Source organism: Ictalurus punctatus, chromosome 24, assembly GCF_001660625.3.
Source record: "Ictalurus punctatus breed USDA103 chromosome 24, Coco_2.0, whole genome shotgun sequence".
Classification (NCBI taxonomy): Eukaryota; Metazoa; Chordata; class Actinopteri; order Siluriformes; family Ictaluridae; genus Ictalurus; species Ictalurus punctatus.
The window spans coordinates 7,531,816-7,552,373 of record NC_030439.2 but is presented as its reverse complement, the minus strand read 5'-3'; the positions used below and the strand labels follow the sequence as shown (position 1 = coordinate 7,552,373).

At 39.3% G+C, this 20,558-nt stretch overlaps 1 protein-coding gene across 1 annotated transcript in view; it reads left to right on the top strand.

Annotated features, from left to right (window-relative positions):
• Positions 1-20,099, top strand: part of elfn1a (extracellular leucine-rich repeat and fibronectin type III domain containing 1a) — a 77,002-nt gene extending 56,903 nt beyond the window's left edge. The window contains exon 3 of the mRNA XM_017454009.3: positions 15,639-20,099. Within this exon, the coding sequence (XP_017309498.1) occupies positions 16,011-18,401 (2,391 nt within the window). The 5' untranslated portion in view covers positions 15,639-16,010 and the 3' untranslated portion in view covers positions 18,402-20,099. The remainder of the gene's footprint in view (positions 1-15,638) is intronic.
• Positions 20,100-20,558: the final 459 nt, after the last annotated feature.

The following is a 20,558-nucleotide window of genomic DNA, read 5'->3' as shown; positions in this document are numbered from 1 at the left end:
TAACCTTCAGTACTTACTTCTTGCTTTCCCTCACTCTGTGCCCTCAGGAATATTCCATGTCAAATGATTTCATCTCGAAAAAGGCAGGAAAAACAATCTTATTTCCCAAACCGTCCATCTGGCAAGAACGCTTGCAATGTTGATATTCACATTCAACCAATTCACTGCTTCTGTCTGCTCTCTGCAGTTTCCATCACCATGGATAGATCACATGTGGGCTGTGGAGGTGGGGGGTTGGAAATTTCCTTGCAGGCCCAATGTCCTCGCTGCCACGGCATTCTCTGCATGATTGATTCCGTTTCTCCTTCCAACATCCACTCACCAAGCCTCTGCTTCACTCCTTCCCTCTCAGCTACCATTTGCTATTCATACTGTATTTTCCAGGGATGGAGGAAATGAATTTAAGTGAAACAGATCACACACACAACACAGAAGAAGTTGATGTCTGCAAGTTCAGACATCCTGCCTTTCTCCTGGACCCATCTTTTTGCTGCTCAGGAAACGGAAATATGGTAAACGATGGATAGAAAAGCTGAGGTAGGCTGGCATCTACATTTGGCAGATACCTTTATCCAGAGTTATCCAGAGTGACATACATTTTATCTCATTTTATAAAACTGAGCAGTTGAGGGTTAAGTGCCTTGCTCAAGGGCCCAAGAGTGGCATCTTGATGGTGCTGGGATTTGAACGTACAAACTTCCAAACAGGAGTCCACTGTCTTCACCACTGAGCTACCACTAAGCATATAAAAGATGCATTATTAGATACTGTTCTACCATTAAGACCTGATATGTATAACTATGTATAGGTAATATGTCCATCCATCCATCCATCCATCCATCCATTCTCCATACCGCTAATCCTACACAGGGTCACAGGGGAGCCTGAAGCCTATACCTATACCAACTCAAGGCAGGGGATACCCTGGACAGGGCGCCAACCCTTTACAGGGCACAACTGCACACACATTCTCACACGACAGACAATTTGGGAATGCCAGTGAGCCTACACCGCATGTCTATGGACTGGGGGAGGAAGCCAGAGTACCTGGAGGAAACCCACAAAGCATGGGGAGAACATGCAAACTCCGGGCACACAGGACAGAGGCGGGAATCGAACCTCCAACCCCAGAGCTGTGAGGCAAATGTGCTACATCTAAGCCAGTGATATGTCTTAGGATGTAAATGAAGAGAAATTGGTAATGAAAGGTGTGTCTCTATCTGGACCTTCGGTTTCCAATCAAGTAAATGTGTCAAGCAATTGTGGCTGTACTTGGAAGACTAGTTTAATGGGTATTACTTTTTAATCTTACACGATTAAACATGTAAAGACAGAGATGTACTTTTTCTGCATTACACTTGGCTCTTTTTTCTGACATTCTTTTTGTGTGGCTGAATATAAAATGGCATTTTAGGTAGTATACTACACAGGGTGTGCATGGCAATTACTATATGCTATACCCTAAGTACAGTAGCACCCCAAAAAAAGTCAAAATATTGTTTTCTGCGGAATGGTGCCAGAACCATGATTTTGAACCATGTTTAATGGAAAACAGGAGCTGAGAGTGTCTAACGAGTTATAAGTATGAATGAGGGAATGTGTGTGTGAGGTGTTGAGATATTTAGTTTGGGGGGGGGGGGGGGGGGGGGGGGTGGTCTAGCCCAAACAGTATTTTCTCTATGGGAATTTGGCTCCAGGTCAACTCAAACTGATGACCCGTGGTGTAGAGTGAATTATTTCAATGGAAGAAACACAGCTGTGAAAAATAGCTTGGAGCTCAAAGTATCATTTTGGTTGTGGTTTGAATATAAACACTGAAAAAATGTGTGTTTGTGTGTGTGTTGGGGGGGGGGGGGGGGGTGTCCCTCGGGGGGACAATATTCTGCAATATTCTGAACAAAAGTTATGAACAAATTTAGGCTGTTATGTTATTATGAGCTTATTTTTTCTGATCATTTTCCTTTATCCAGTGGCTGCTGATGGAGGGAATGCACACCAAACAATCCAGCACACAAATAATCATTACACTGGATTATTTAAGGGGGGATTAAAAGAAATTACAGCACTTAATACAGCGTTCAACCCTAACAAATGAACCATGAAGTGTTAACACCAGTGAAATTGGGGTTAAATGCTCTCTATCACTTGCAGAAAATGTTTCAGTGCTAAGAACTAAATGCCCTATTATGAAAATCTATTATGAGTCTATTATAATATGAATGACCAACTAGTAACATTTTGTTAAAGAGCATTTCTCACACATTCTCACATACATTACTCATTTCAGAGCGAATGTCCTGGCCACATAATTATAATCTTGCACATCTCTCCAAAAAGAAGGGTTGAAATGATTAGTTTAATTGAGTGCTTAGCAAGAAGCTTATGAGAACAGTCTAGAAAACAGAATGGAACTTTCTAATATGTTTCAGAGACAAAATTCAGAACCTCATTACTGAAAGTCAGCTTTTTCTATCTGGAGCATTTTGTTTTCAAAGTTCACGTATTATATAGAATAAAACAATAAGATGAGCTGTTCTGAATGGTTCTTTATTTGTGTTCATTGTTAATCAGCTGCAGAAGTGTCTTTGTGCAAGTAACTTCAGCCATGAAACACATCAATATATAATAAGGAATTAAACAATCCGTATGATATTCGAACTTATAATATGTATCCCTATAATATTTGGGACGAATGCTGAAAACATTAAGGCATTTCTTTTATTACTTATTCTAGCCTTGTTATTATTCACATGAAGACATCGTTTATGGAATTGAACTGATTTTGATTTTAGACTAATCCCTATTGTGCCTAAGAGCCTTACATGCAGGCTTTGTGTCCGTAGTCTATCAAAGGATCACTCACGCATATGCTGAAGCTTTGTAAGAGGGTTCCATAGTGGCTGCACAATGCCCTTGCATTATTTTTTGCTGTGTCATGTTTGTGTAATTACAGTAGGAATCGTTACACAGGTGATTCAGTCAATGCCCTTTTCTGTACGTTTAAGGTGTATATTATGCATAATTCATAAACAATCCAGACACAGGCATGCACAACTAGCAGGCTGGTGAAAGAGCTGGCACCTGCTCTTTAGAAGGATCACGTGGGTTTGCGCATTCAGGGTAGGGATTGGTGTGTGTATGTGTGTGTTCTGCCTGATGTCCTGAGTCAGCAGAGGAAGAGGCACCCACTTCCTCCCACCCCACCTCACTCCGCCCCACCCTAGCTGCTCCTAAGAAAAGACTGCTGGGTTGATGGACTGGAAAATTGCATTAAAGTCTGCAGGTTTCTTTTGTGCCTTTTTCATGCTTACAAGTGCTGAATTGAATTAACACGGAGTTACAGACTGACACCATTTTGGTGACAAACCAGGTGCACTACAGACTGATTGGTGCTCAGCTTTATTGTAATTACTTGAAGGGATGATTATGATGCCAGGTGGTTTGCAGGCTTCCAAAGATAAGTGGTGTCGGAAAATAAATAAAGTATATTTTAACTTTGTTAATTATGTGTTCACTCTAATACTGTGTATCTAAATGGTATAATAGTATATTCGCAGAATTTTAGATATTATTTTATTAGCTATTGTCGCATCTTAAATAATGATAATGATTGTATATTGGGCGGTTGATATTTGCTGAATACATGGATTTGTACCCTGTCCAGGGTGTACCCCGCCTTGTGCCCGATGCTCCCTGGGATAGGCTGCAGGTTTCCCCGTGACTCTGAAGGAAGGATAAGCGGTATAGAAGATGGATGGATGGATGGATTTGTTTTTGTGACTGATCCTTTAATACACCTATAGACGTCTTGGTAACACATTAGCTAATCTAATTCTGTATTTTCTTTTATTATATTATTGCTTTGTAATTAAAATGAGATGCAACGTGGTGTTACGTCGAGAACGGTTTATGTTTGTTTTAGGACAGGGTGTATGCACCAAGCTTTTTGTGGTCTTTTTAATGAGCATAATCCTCTCTAAGTGCTCTTAATCTCCTGAATAATTAATTGTCTGACATTTAACTTTTTGCTCCGTTAAATTGTTCTGCCGATGCAGTAAGACACTTTGAACCCATTTGGAAACACTGTGGCAAGGGAGAACAATAATGCTTAATGAGATAGCAATGAGGACATCTTCTGGTTTCCAAGTATTTAAAGAGCCAAATTGACCAAAAATAAAAATAACTCTGGTTTCACAGGCACAGAGATGATGACACATTCTTCAATTGAACTTTATATTTGGAAACGGTTTTAGATGAAAATTAATAAATAAACAAGCCCACAAGGAATAAAAAAAAAAGTGTATGTAAGCATAAACAAGGTCCCAAAGGCAGCAATTAATCAATTAATTAATTAAACAGGTATGTCTCCACCAACAACATGTGCCCTTGCTGTGACCTTGACCCTGTTTGGATCAAGTCCAAAATCTAATCAGTTCATCTGATGATTACATATAAGTTGTAACCACTAATTTTTGAGATACTGCACTAATGAGTTTCTCAGACGGATATACAGATGGACAGACAACCCGAAAACATAAAAAGTAATAGACATTTGTGAAGTCACAACAGACTTTTTCCCCTGAAAAAAGAATTTCCAGAAGAATGATTTATTTTAATCCCATCATCACTCTAGCAACTTACACCAATCATCCTGTTCAAAAGTCCCCCCCCCCCCCCCCCCCCCCATTACCTTCTTGAGCATCAGTAAATGCTTGCACAAATTTGTAATAGTTATGTATGAGTCCCTCAGTTGTCCTCAGTGTGAAAAGATGGATCTCAGCATCATATAGTTACTGTTGGAAAGGAGTCAAATATGCAGAAGATGCTGGAAAAGTGAAGAATGTGCAGGACCTGGAGGACTTTTCTGAAAAACAGAGGGCAGTTTAACTGCTCAGGACAAACAAGGGACTCATGAACAACTCTCACAGAACATAAAAACATCCAGGTAACGACACACAGTATTAAGAATCAAGCATGTGTAAACTTTTGAACTGGTTCATTTGTGTAAATTCAGTTATTATTGTGTCTCGTGGACTATATGTAAACATCTGTTATGTGAAATAGCTCTTATTATTATTTTTAATTATTAACATTTCGCAGATTCTGCAAGGTGTATGTAAACTTATGTCCTCAACCGTATGTTCTCACACTATTGTAAACTGATCTGATCAATCCCCTCTGTAGTGTCGCTATGTTTCATTCCTGAAACAATCCTCTTGTGGGCTAATGCATGACACCATCGTTGACCACATCACTGAATTAATATGGCCTCCACAAGGTCACACTGAAAAGTGCCACAGGGAAAGAGGCGAATGCTCCAGCCTTCATTTATACGTAGAGGCGCTGGCAGTCCGTGAGGATATAAAAGTCTTTGTCTGATAAACAAATGAGTTTAAAGCACACTGAGGCAAGCACAATACTTTACACTTATCGGAGTGCTAAAGTTAGATAAAGATAATTAGTGTGCTATGCCCTGTGGCTCTCCGTGCTCTTGACTGAAAAGTCAAAGTAAAAACCCAGCCAGGGCGGAAAAATAGTGCTTCTGATGTCATAAGCGAGTGAGTCACTTCTCTGTGAAGAGAGCGGACTTTCGGCCTGCGCCTATCTCATAATTAACCTAGTGCAACGTGCTAATACCATCCAAAAAAAATAAAATAATGAAACACATTTCCCACTGCTTTCTAATTCTTTCACTCCAGGTGAATCCAGGGAGCTTCTGATTCAACTTGCCCCATTTGTCCCAGGAGTGCTCACTTCATTACAACTCAATTGTTCTAACACCTGTGGATTCTCCATCTCTGAAGGACTGAATCAGAGACAATCATTTCTTGCAGTCACATGCCACACACACATATGATTCCAAATGGTTTCTGATGGATGGAAAAGACATCTAGATGGAAGTGAATGGATCAGCTTCAGTCTAAGCTAAGGCGAGTGATGGGGGATTATAGTATGAGACGAGACGACTGAGGGAGGCAATTTGGTACAGTGTATTTTAGTAATTGGTGGGAGAGAGACGTGTCCAAAAAAAAAAAAAAATCATAAACAAGCACTTAGATTTAGAGAGATAAAGGATGACACCTATTTAACCTGCTTCATCCTATTTTTGTGTTTGGTGGGGGGCAGTTAGTTTATTAATTTCATCCAATCAGTTTGGAAGAGAATCTGTTTTGAGGACAGGTTTTCATTACAGAGCACAGAGCCCCAGAGGCTTAGATACAGTAGCATGGAAATGTTTCGCTTGCTCTTGTTTCAGTAAACACTTAAATTGAGTGGCTGCTGTCAAAAGTGCTTTGTCCTTGCAAGACCTGTGGGATCCAGCCACAGCACAGCAAGACTATCCTTCTAAAACAGCAGTTCACCTTCCTCGGCATTCTTCTGGTTCACCTCGTGTACTGTAGTATCACAGCCAGCCCAAAATGCAGTATTTAAGCTACATTCCCACTCACGCTTTTCATCTGATGGCTCTATTTGCAGATACGTCTGTGACTGTTCCCTTTCCTACTGTGAACCGTTCACACTTGCACAGAACGTAGGCAGAGAACACGGTGGAATGTGACATCGCACCTACCTAGAGTGGAGCGAGGAGGTCATACTGTTGTATGGAGAACTTGTTGTTATGACAACGATTCTTCAGCAGACAGCATTCTAGCGACATGTGCATGCTCATGTTTGCTAGAGTCTGTGCTGGCATTAAGTGTAAATGCAAGATGTTCTCAACAAGTCTCTCATCCATAACACTGTACAGTATGTCCTTGTGTATATGGAATGTACTGTACACATCCTTCTGCTATTAGAAATGAACCCATTATCAATCCCAATACCTCAGACATGAACAGTTGAGAGAATGAACAGTTCTCATAAAATGAGCAGAAAAAGATAATGCCAGTGCTTGTAAAAAATATACTAAACCTATGACAAGTCTCAAAGCGCTCACAGAGTCATAGATATTAATAGCAGTTCCTGAACGCACTACAGAAGGGTATTTTAAACCCATCAATTAGACTCTTAACAACCTACGACCAACGTCATGCACATCATCGCATTATTTTTAGCTTGTCAGACTCTGTAGATGCACTTCCCAGCTTCTTTCTGTTTCATTCATGAACCAATTGTCTTGTGGGTTGGGAGCCCAGACATGCATTCCTCACTCTCATAACTAAATATCTTTCCTACAGTATTAATTACACTGCAGTAGGTAAATAAATCTTTACAGAGAGATAAGGTGAATAAATGGATAATAAATGTGACTTCAAGTAGTTAAAGAATATACTTCTGATAATGTTGCAAACTTTTATTAAACTTACCGCTGATTCAATGTAAATAAATTAAACAATGCCTACACTGTTTGAACGCAACAATGTTATAGTTACAGTCAGGATAATAATGATAACAAGTCTTTATTGGTCACATATACATTACAGCATAGTGAAATTCTTTTCTTCGCATACGCCTGCATGCCAGGAATCTGGGGTCAGAGTGCAGAGTCAGCAATGATATGGCGCCCCTGGAGCAGAGAGGGTTAAGGGCCTTGCTTGAGCAGCTTGGCCGTGCTGGGGCTTTATGACACCAACCTCCCAACCATGGTTGTCATGGTTATACCTAATTCCATATCTTACAATTATGAGGTCATGATCACCAGAACGCCTGAATCAGTTACCACGGACAAGCCTATCTATTCTCCATATCTATACAACTTATTAGTCAGCATTCACCTTGACCTTTTGAGTCATTTGCCTTTCTAGTGCTGCGTCCCAATTTGCATACTATCCGTCCTAAATAGTGCCCGAGGCTAGAATCAGTGTGTCTCAAATTGTAGTACGTTGAAATGAGAGTCCCAAAGTTAACCGGATGCTCTACTATTTGGTAGATTTTCCAAATGTGGATCCGTGGATACTTTTTCTGCTAATTATCGCCCACAACAGAGTTTTGTGACGGTTTGCTTTGCCGAATTCAACCTGCAAACAGTGTAACGCATTTCGAAAGGTGTAAATGAAAGGTGGAAAAAGAACTCAAGGGAATGGTAAATTAAATGATATAGAATAAATTATATAAGGAATAATGAATGAAGAAAAGCTGATGCGACGAGGAATTTGTTTACGGTGACATTGTGCGTAACTAGGCAACAATGTTCTCTTCCGTTACATGACGTGTTAGTATGTCCCAGTACTTGCATACTCTTTTGCTACACATTCAAAAGTATGTACTTTTCTTCAAAAAAGAGTATATCCTGTATAGTGCATAGTATAAGTAGGCAGAATACTGTAAATTTCTGTATTGTCTGATCTCTCCCCATCACCCCCCTACACCTGGAACCCTCAGCACTGTTAAACCAATGATTTTCTCAACTCTCTCAAGGAACTGATGTTTATTTTGGGTTCAGTTTTTAGCCTCTTTTGCTTTTGGACACTTTCATATTCTTAGGTTGTTTCAGAGTGTGATGGTGGAATCACAGCTTGTTGACGTTGCTTTTTACAGAACTTACGACAACTGAGCACTTTCCTTAAACACAGTTTACTGCAATACTTTATTACTCATAGACTGGCATTTTATTCTACGTGTTAATTGTTTTTAAGTGATATACAGTAGTAATGTTTTTTTTTTCCTTTGGCTTGTATTATATGGAGCAAAAAACACCACTTGGCCTTCAGCTTCAGGCTGTTGTTAATTTAACAGAGTAGAACGCAACATTATATAGTTCTGAAGACAAAGCTACAATTGATTATAAATGGTGACTTCTGCTCTTTAAGGTTTAGAGGTTTCGGTTTGGTTACGGATTGGCTCTGGCATTAAGACCACAGACCAACAGGACACAGAATAGAGTTGGTGTTTTTTTGACACCTTGATGATTTGGTGCACTTTCTCCCATATTAATTTCATGGACATTTGAGCCAAGTATGGATTAGAGCAAGGTACCACAAGTCATCTCTCCTTTTCCACTTCAGTGCTTTTTATTTTAAGTTCCCCTGGCAGTATCTCAAGGTGAAACTTTTTTTTATTTTTAAACCAGGTAGCTGTTTAGATTTTACACATATTGCTATAAAGGAAATGATAATAATGTCTTACTGTTCAGTCAGGCAGTTTGTTGGTAATTAGCCCCAGAGGACTGAAGTCTCTGGAGTTGAGTTGAGTTGAGTTGAGTAAATGTCATCCTCACTAAGGCTATTGCATGGACATCAGATGGCTTCAGTAACAGAGGCTCTGACATTTAAGCCTCTTGGTTGGCCTACTATGGTGCAATTTAGAGCTGTTGATGCTTATAATGCATTTATTCTGTCCCAACAGCACTATCATTATAAAATACAACACATTCCAATACCGCTACACAATATTGACCATCTAATATGCCTAAAATTAATGTTTAAAAGGTTTCAAAGTGAATGGCTCAAAACAATGTAGTAAGTGCTTAGTTGTTGCAGCTTTGTGCTACTTGCTGGAGATCAGTGCTCCAGAGAGACAGACATGAAAGCCATGGGCCTTTCCCAGAGCACTGGGATTTCAGATCTCAGAGCCACACAAACTCATGGGCCTGAGCCATACACCATACACTCTCTGCCAAGCATATGGCTGACTGTGCTCCTCCTCAGGCACTGTGAAAATGAAGTTCATTTTTTTGTTAGCTTGCCCAGTGCCTGACACTAATGGTCCACTCTAAAAGATCTGAATATTTATGGGTTGAAAAATTGTAGGATACACAAGGAAAATGTGGTGTCAGGTATGACAAACTGCTTCTGGTGCAAATTTAGTAGTTTGGTATAGATATATCTGAGGTTTCCTCATTTATGTAAAATGCAAGAATAAGTTGGAACGGCAGATCTGGTTCTGTCTTCCTTGTTCACTTCCTTTTTAAAATGTTGCTCTGTAACTGTAACTCTCAAAGCTCTGGAAGATTGTGCTGTTTGTACACACTTACTGTTCATAAAACGATGACTAATTCTGTCTTTTTCATGAGCTGTGAAAATGTGCCTGTATGAAGTGTAAAGCCAATTTAAAGTTAGCTGAACAAATTATTTATACCATTTTAAATGTTCAGAATGTCAAAAAAGCATGGCCAGCTACAATTTAGCATGGCAATGCCACACACACACACACACACACACACACACACACACACACACACACACACACAAACACAATCATTTGAAATTCACTAAGAATGAGTGTTTTTCTCATGTTGCATCTACCTTGTTCTTGAACATGGTCATGAACATGGACAATATGTGCATTAAAATATAAAGAAGTGTCATGTCACGGCAAACTAGCAGCTCAATTTCCCAGAATGCACCACGAACTACAAACATGGCCGACGACTACAACTCCCAATGGAACATACAGACACATCACCTTCTCCTGAGGACTAATCAAACACACACACACCTGTTCCCAATCACACTGACAATCACACGACCCTACTTAAGAGACTGCTCATGCACAAGGTCTTTGCGAAGTCTTACGCTCAGTTGATCTTCTAATAAAGCTCTTAACTGCAATTGCATCCATCCTAACAATCATTACATGACAAGAAGTCTAAACTTATACAGCGACTCATTAACTCACTAACTTACATTTGCAAATGTGTATACAGTTCTATATATATTTAACTTGTAAAAATAGAACAATAATCATGAATAAAAAATAGATTAAAAAGTTCAGCAAAATACTACAACATGTCAACAGCCATACTAATTATATATTTGATTTCATACCTTTAAAGCCCTGTACACCTTTACAGTTTATTTTTTACATATAACCGTACCAGTGCATATACCTTAATTTTCTTCCTTATGCTATTTTTTTAAAGAAGTATTTTCACATGCTGTATAAAAAATAAAAAACAATAAAAACAATAAACACCATGTGATATATTTATCTTTGAAAAATGAGACTCCCATTTGCAGTAGTTGATAGACACAAGGGATCTTAGTCTTCGCTGAAGGATAATGACTACAGACTTTTTAGTTGTGTTCCAAATGATGTACTATACACTATGCAGTGTGTACTCTACTGTCTAGTGTATAAATTTTAGATGGGTAGTATTGTCTCAAATGGAATACTAAAGTTTTTTACTAACCGGACGTTTAAGCCGTTTCCCAGTCGATGGCAAATGACGTCAAACACACATAACGCTACACTTCTAGCTTTAACAGAATACCCAGAGTCAATGAAAATGAATTTCTTCATTTTACTGTTTATGTCAACGTTACTTTTTATGCCCAACATGACCTTTTTTGATTCTGAGCAAATTTGAGCCAGCGGCGGTTGAATAAGTGCATCATCTGGGTACTTCTTCTTCTTGTTGGAATTTTGACACACTACTCACACTATTTATATTACAAAATGGCATAGAATAGTGCGTAGGTATGCCTTTTGCCTCACTACTTCTTATATGTTCCATCAATTCTGTACCTCCATCCAGTTACTCTTAAAAGTCCTAAAATGAAAACACAAAACAAAACAAGCCAAGGTCAGAACTGAGATGACCCCTGATTTCTGCAGTATATTACTTCAGTTGGAGCTATAATTCCCTTGACCATATATTTCATCCGGATCATCAGTTTTGCTACTGTATAGTGCAGATCAAGGTCCTACACGGACCTGTCCCCTACTTCTCCTCTAGAGACCTCCCTCTGTCCACCTCCCGAGACACATCCATCTGTGACATCAGAATATCAATTTTAACATGGATGGATTTTGGATAGGGGTAACCAACAGAAAATAATGGCTCTGGATAAATTAGTCCAGACAAAAATCGACACTATTTCCCATTTATCCCCAATGTAGTCAATCAAACATGACAGATTTTGTGTCTAAAATGACTTCCAAAAAGAAAGTTAAGTTCATAGCTATCAGTTTATCATTGTGCATACACTATCAGCTATGATACACTTGCATCAAAAGCTAATTAAAAATGGTCTGTAAATAGTTTCACAGAATAGCAGAATAGATACAGGCTTTAAAAAGTAAATAGAAAAAGTTTCATGATGAAAATGGGGAGTAAATTTCCATCGGAATCATTTTTATCATACACTTTTTATACCTGAATCTGATGGTAGAACTATGTGCTGAGGGAAAAATTATTTTGTCATATGTCAACAACCACAGAAAGAAATTGAATTATATTTACTTGACAACTTGCCACCTTGCTTGTAATGATTGAGGTAAAGTGGATTCACTTTTGGGCTGAGGGGGAAAAGTGGAAATTTCATTTTGCCAATCTCATTGTTTCTCTCCTACCAATCAGAGGAAACAGTAGCCAGGACCAGGTACTAGGCTGGATTTCTTTGAAAACTATACAGCAAGTCTGAAAGGATAACGATAGCACATTTGTAGCTGTTACTGGCTTGTGAACAAACCTGGAGGTCTGTAGACATAAAAGAATGACGAAAGACTATATAAAAAAGAGCAACATTTTTCCTTTCCCTTAACCAATCACACACTTTTCCACACCAGGCATAATGGCATAGCATCTCATATTCAGGAAAGCAAATGTAGAAACAGATCTGTAATATAAACAGAAAATTCATAAATTTCATGATAATGGAATCGCAGAGAGAAAATCTAATACGTTCTATATTTAGCCCACATTCTTGCTTCTGCTTATGTGACTGCTCTGTGTCTGTGTTACTGCTCTGGTATTTTGCAGGTTATTGAAATTTAGGAGGAAATGAATGAGATGGGGATTCCAATCTGACTCTAAAAGGGGATTGCAAGGTTTGGAAATACGGACAAAGATAAAGATAGGTACTGTCTAGGAAGCTCTGCCTTGGGTTGTACACATGTGCAATTCCTCCCTGTCTGGTAGTGTGTTTCAAAAACAAATCAGGTTTTCAGTATCTAACACTGAGGAGATGCAACAATTTTCATAGACACCTGAACACCTCTAGTATTAGCTCATCTCCTGTTGCTTTTCCACATACCTTTCCATTCATTCCAGCCAGAGCGAAAAGATCTTGCAGTAGAATGTATATGTTCCGGCTGAGTGTGCCTCAATGTGATTCTTTGAATCAAACATATTGTTTTTTGTTGAAATCTTAGTGTAAGCACTTTAATCCCTCCATTTTTCAGCTCTCAGTCCAGCAAGAGAGAACCTAATCCATGTAGAGTAAATGCAGTGCTTGTCAAACATATAAATCTGTCAGTGCATGGGAAACGGGAACCCAGGCTTGAACCGGTCTTGTCTGCCTTATAGAGATTTAAGAACTGCAGGTATCGGTGAACTTATAAAAGCATGCCATGCTGTATAATTCACTTCAAGATGACTTGTGTGAAATGTAAATCAACCTCACAACGATAGCAAGGAGTGCTCTTTCTCTCTGTCTCTCTCTATCGCTCTGATTTCTAGACTAGATATAGCAGCTAGGTTATATGAGACACTCGTGGTGGGTCATTTGAATTCCAATTAGAGTGGGCACTTAGCCTTATCAAAAATCACACACATCAATGCTGGGAAAATTAATTCTTCAAAAATCCAAATTTAAGTATTTCAAGTTTCTCACCAATTTAAATTAAAGCTGCAAAGTGTTTTGTTCAAACTACTAAAAAAGTCAGTGGAGCAAAAGTACATAAAATGTTCTTGCACTGTTGCAAGACACACCATAAAGCCTAAAATTGTCGTTAGAGCTGTAGCTACACTATATGGCCAAAAGTATGTGGGCACCTGATCATCACACGTGTGGGCCTTTCCCAAACTGTTGCCACAAAGTTACAAGCACACAATTGTCTAGAATGCTCTTGTATGTAGCATTAAGATTTCCCTTCACTGGAATTAAAGGGTCGAAACCTTACTTGGTTTGCCAAGGTTGATGTGGAAGAACCCAAGTGGCCCAAGTCCTGACCTCAACCTTAGTGAATACCTTTGGAATGAATTGGAATGCAGACTGTGGGTCAGGCCTTTACATCATACTTTACATCAACGACCTCACTAATTCTCTTGAGCCTAAATGGGCAAATCCCCACAGGTATTCTCCAACATCTAGCAGAAAGCGTTAAGGCTTTTATATAACAGCAAAGGGGGGACCAACTCCATGTTAATGCCCATTGAAGTGGGAACAAATGGGTATGATGATTAGTTGTCCACATAATTTTGGCCATATATTGTATCTTGACACTCTATGACAGACACATGACACACCAATGCCATGTTTGATTGTGTGTTGGATGCTCTGCTGTCTAAAGACAGATTTGGCCATTGTGGAAAGGAAGTGTTACTTAAACACAGTCAAGATGTGCCTTCTTCCTTTCAATGATATTCGACCTGCACTATGGCAGTGTAACTTGGTGGCCCTAAGTGTAGTGTCACTTTTAGACATTTCATGACCTCAATATTACAATGTTCCATCACCCATTCATTCTTAGCCCAGATACAGTAGAATCTTATAAGGTCATGATTTGGGAAGAGAAACATGGAGTTCATGCTCTACCTTCACCAGATTTTACAGACCGATTCAGAAACCATGTGTTCTGTGATGAGTTTGAGTGATGTTCACCCTCAATAGGAGGTAGTAGTAATTATTGAGTAATTCTCACTCTCAAGAAAGTATGGTGTGCTTGTCTGATGACACAATAACATGCTTATAAGGATGTGTTATGAACATCCATGATGACTTTGATGCACAGGCTCGTGAAATAGAAGACTGGTTATGTATAAGCATATGGGTTCAGAACCAGCAAATGCCTGGTGAGAACTTGGCAAGAAGATCCAAAGGAAAGACGGCTGTATGACAGCAGTATTTATTGCAAATACTGAATCACACTTCACTTCCTGACTTTGTGGGAGGTTTGGCATTCATGTGCACACACACGGTGATTGATTCTCACCACCCCTGGCATTTATCCAGCATTTATAGAAATAGTTACATGCATAACTAGTGTTTTGCTGCCAGTTTGTTAGCAAACCTATATATTGTGATACATTATGTGTGATAGAAATGTCTTCTAGCATCATGATATGATGTTTATGTCATATCACCCATTTCCGTGACTATCTAAACTTTTCTTGCAGTTTTTCTACATTGTTTTAGTTTGATGCTCATCTTATCCTTTCTTCTAAGATCCAACAACCTGTTACAAATATGCTGTTCATATCTGTATTTCCTGTGTGAACAAGAAATTGATCAACTAGTTTTAGAATCCATTGGCTGTTTCCAGGGAGCCATTTAACAAGGAATGGTGTAATTGATCTGATGCAGCACCTAAGCATTGGTTTGTCACAGTCTGGCAGTCTCTTAGTTAATGGGGTGAAAAACAGAGACGCTTTATTTTCCTCAACCTGTCAAGTGGTAATTGGCCAATGGTGTGTTATAATAGCAATATGCCACTGGGACTGCACCTCTTAAATTGTGCACCAAATAATTGGAAGACTAGGCCATTTGTGTATTTCATGTAACACTGTAAAGAGTGTATAGAGAATAAATAAAAATGTGCTCACGTTACCTGAATAAGGTATATTTTAGAAACATGCAACTACAAGTTTGTCACTGACAATAGTACATCCATAAATTGTACTACTGTCACTGGCAGTAGTACAATTTATGGATGTCTAATCTGCCTTTATAAGTCTGGCCAAATATAATTGTTTTTCCCACCAAAGTATATGTGAATGCTAACCAGCATATTCTGTATCTTTTTCATTTTCACAGGATATACCTTTGGGTCTATAAATGAGACTAAAGCAATGGGGAAAAGGAAAATACAAGTGGATGAGAGCCATCAATTTTTTCCCAGGAGAAAATAAGCACAAGCAAACCAGAGGTGGTGATAGACCACAACCCCAACACTTCTCTCTAAGGGAACCTTGTATAAGTGAAAATACTGTGGCCACAAGAGAAAAATAAAGGTTAGAAACTGAACCTTATGCGAAGACTCATATTCTTGCCCAGACTCTGGACACCAATTGTACCTTGTCTGCATAAACAGATACAGCTGACTATCCTGCCAGAATACTGTGAGGCTCTGTCCAGCCTAGTAGAAACTTAAAGTGACATCACTACCTAATTGTTACTGTATTGTTCATGATTTCCAGAAAGGCATCCATGGCTTGTAGTGGTGGTGTTGTGATGAGTGCCTTCATCTGGTCTATGGCCATAATCTATCTGACTCACATAGGTGGAGTGAGCGGAGACTGCTGGCTCATTGAAGGGGAAAAGGGCTTTGTGTGGTTGGCCATCTGCAGCCAAAACCAGCCACCTTATGAGGCCATCCCTCAGCATATCAATAGCACCATTGTGGACCTTCGCTTGAATGAAAATAAGATTAAAAGTATCCATTACTCTGCCCTCAGCCGCTTTGCCAACCTAACATACCTGAACCTAACAAAGAATGACATTAGCTATATAGAGGATGGGGCTTTTTCAGCTCAATTCAACTTACAGGTACTCCAGCTAGGTTTCAATAAATTGCGTAACCTAACAGAAGGGATTCTCAGGGGGTTGGGAAAGCTGCAGTACCTCTACCTCCAGGCCAACCTGATTGAGACTGTGACACCCAATGCCTTTTGGGAGTGCCCAAACATAGAAAACATAGACCTCTCTATGAATCGCATTCAGGTGCTAGATGGGAACACTTTCACCAGCCTCACCAAACTGACCACCTGTGAGCTTTATACAAACCCATTCAACTGCTCTTGTGAGCTTCTGGGGTTTGTTAAGTGGCTGTCAGTCTTCCCCAACAGAACGAATGAACGGATGGTATGTGATTCTCCTGCAGGCGTTTCTGGTTACAGTCTCTTAAGCCAGAATCCAAACAATCCTACTCAGCGTAATGCATTGCATATGCTGTCCACTGTGTGCACGGAGGACTATGTGACTCCGTATATCCCTGTGCCTCCTGAGACCACAACTTTCTCTCCAGATGTTACCCCTTGTGAGCTGGAGGACTGTCCCTCTGGTAGTGAGCCAGAGGAAATAAGCATTAGTCCCACTTACCCAGACCTTGATGTGAAACCAATCATGAAGCTGAAACAAGTCTCCCACACCAATGCAGTTATTAATGTTCAGATACCCCATCCTTATAAGAAAATGTACATCCTTGTTTTGTATAATAACAGCTTCTTCACAGACATTCAGAATCTGAAACGGCAGAAGGAAGACATAGAGTTAAAGAACCTGAAACCTCACACTGAATATACCTACTGTGTGGCTTCCATACGCAATTCTTTGCGTTACAACCATACCTGTCTCAAATTATCCACAGGCCCCAGAACTGGAAGAGTGAGAGAGGCTAATAATGCAACAGCCACTCATTATATAATGACCATCCTAGGATGCCTTTTCAGTATGGTAATTGTTTTAGGAATGGTCTACTACTGCTTACGAAAAAAGAGGTACCAAGATGAAAAGCACAAAAAGGCAGGTAGTATGAAGAAGAACATAATAGAGCTCAAATATGGTGGTGAACTGGAGGGAGGGACTATATCCAGGGTGTCTCAAAAGCAAATAATGGCTGGGGAGAGTATGTCTCGCATGCCATATTTGCCTTCTGGGAGTGAGATGGATCAGTACAAAATTCAAGACATAAGTGACACTCCAAAAATGGCTAAGGGCAACTACATGGATGTGAGAACAGGGGAGCATCAAGACCGAAGAGAGTGCGAGATGCCTATGCCAAGCAATAGTCAGGGTTCTGTTGCTGAGATCTCCACAATCGCAAAAGAGGTGGACAAAGTCAACCAGATTATTAACAATTGCATTGATGCTTTGAAGTCAGAGTCAACTTCTTTCCAAGGAGTCAAATCTGGAGCTGTTTCAACAGCAGAGCCCCAGTTAGTTCTGATTTCAGAGCAACCTCAGAGCAAGTCTAGCTTTCTGTCCCCTGTTTACAAGGATAGCTACCACCACTCTTTACAGAGACATCACTCCTCAAGCACTTCCCCAAAGCGACCCAGCACAGCAACCGGTGGTCCCATGCGTAGTCCGAGGCCCTACCGCTCTGAGGGGGCATACAAGTCAGAGTCTAAATACATAGAGAAGACTTCATCTACAGGTGAGACCATCATGACCATTACTCCAGCTGCCGCTATACTGAGAGCAGAGGCAGAGAAGATACGTCAATATAGTGAACATAGACACTCCTACCCTGACGCCCAAATTGAGGAGCTTGAGGGACCAGAAAATCGCAAAGCATCTATCCTGGAGCCTCTGACACGGCCTCGGCCCAGAGACTTGGCATATTCCCAGCTATCTCCGCAGTACCATAACCTCAGCTACTCCTCCAGCCCTGAGTATTACTGCAAACCATCTCACAGCATCTGGGAGCGCTTCAAGCTCCATCGCAAACGTCACAAAGATGAGGAATACATGGCGGCAGGCCATGCCCTGCGTAAAAAAGTGCAGTTTGCAAAGGATGAGGACCTGCATGACATTCTAGATTACTGGAAAGGTGTGTCAGCCCAACATAAATCTTAATCTTCTCAAGTGTTTCTTCAAATCTTTTTTGTTGGACCATGAAAACAGAATGAGTTTTGAATTGCATTTTAATGGAGGACATAGCCAACTTTGACTAATGGGGAATGGGGGAAATTGGGAATGCACTCTTAGTTTTGTAAATTTACCAAAAGGATATACACAAGAAGAGAACACAGTGCAAATTTAAATATATATATATATATATGTTCAAGTGGATTATAAGTATTTGGTTCGCATGGCCAAGTCCTGTGACAATGGATTTTCTACTGTGTACAGTGAGAAAAAAAAGCATCATACACTGACAGAAGTCTTCTGGAAACATATTTCTTCTCACTGTACATTGATTAATGAACAGTTCTCCCTATATATTGAGTTATAAATACAAAGGGACTAATGTACAATATAGTGTTTTTATACTTGCAAAGATTGGTGGTTATAAGAAAAAAATATATAGGACACGTTTGATTCAGGTTTAGATTATGGATTTTAGAATCAGTTCCTGTGACATTTGTCTGTAATGAATGTTTGGAGTTCAGATGGATGAACATTGCACTTGTCACTGGAATGGAATATGTCCATTCAAAACACCATTTAATCTAGTCTGCATTGTCATTTTTCATTTATGTCACTAAACAAAATGCACAATATTACCATGTTATTAAAGGCTCAGTAATTTGGATAGCTTGGTACTTCAGAACAGATCGGTAGTTATATCTGAAACATCTGTATAATTGGGATGTGGGTAAATGTACAGGACTGAGGAATATATATATATATATATATATATATATATATATATATATATATATATATATATATATATATATATATATATAACCAAATGATGACATAAATGAAAACCCATCTCAGTGAAATCAATTTTTGTGCATTAGAGATTTGCTTATTGGTAAGTTACTTTTATTACATACACTTAACTTTTGTTTCAATTGTACACTGCTTGCTGTGGTAAGGATTTACAGTATCTGATGGTCAGCTCAAGTGCTTGAGTGACAGCTCATAAACTCAAATTGTGCATATGTCTCCTCCATTCTTCAGCCCTGAGGATGAATGTATTACATACAGTACATGATAGAAAATGCAGCCCTTTTCAGCTGCATGTTTTGTTATTCATACTTCTTTTCTTATCAGTTTTCTTTCAACAGTACCAAACCAACTAGAAAAAAAGGACATTCACAAACCTGTGTCTTAGTTGTTTTCTACTGTTTGACAAACACAAATGCTTTTGTAAATGTTTAAAAATCAATTAATGGAAAGGAGCTGCAGCTATGGCACTGATCAGGAACATGAGACGTGTAAGAAGAGAGACACTGATTTACTCCCACCCTGACCTGTTGCCACTGGAATACATCACCAGAACAGTGACTGGGGCATCCAATTTCTTATTTCAATCGCCTTAAACTTCTGAAATATATGTGTAACTGCTTTTTTCTTTCTCTTTAAGTGTTGATGTTTTTGAAAGGTCTTTATTTCTTGTCTTTTTTTAAAAGAGCATTTCAATAGATTTCAAGAACTGACCAATTTATAGGCAATCTAGCAAGTAATCTATGTGTTTTTATATTGCATACTGTAGCACTCCTATATCATAAATGTTAGAAATGTTTGGACAATGTGAACTGAAGCAGCTGTTGCTGAAATACATCAAGAGACAACCAAGAGCACAATAAAGTGTTATTTTTATTTCTTATTGCTATGTTACCTGCTTTCAGACTACTGTGAAATTAATGGGAAATCCATGCATTCAGGACCTTAACGATAATTTGTTTTGGGGGTGTTTTTGTGTCCAATGATATATCTTTTTAAACAATACGAAATGTAATGATCGTGAACTAAATGAACTGATCTATAAGAAAAAACAACCCTACATGAGCTTGGTGTTTGCTGCTATTTTTCAGTTATTTTAAATGAACTCGTTCAGTTTGAAAAGACCCAAAACAAGTAACATATAAATACATCCACACTGCCATATAAAGGTGGTACAGCTTGGGCACATTATTAATTATGAGAAGTATGAGTGTCATTGATGTTGCATGTGTTCAGTTTCCTGATGCATCATGATGCTGAGAGCAGGCCACTGCCCACAAGCTTTCTTGTTCCAGTAACCACTCCAGACACTGTGAACGCAATGTGAGTCATGCT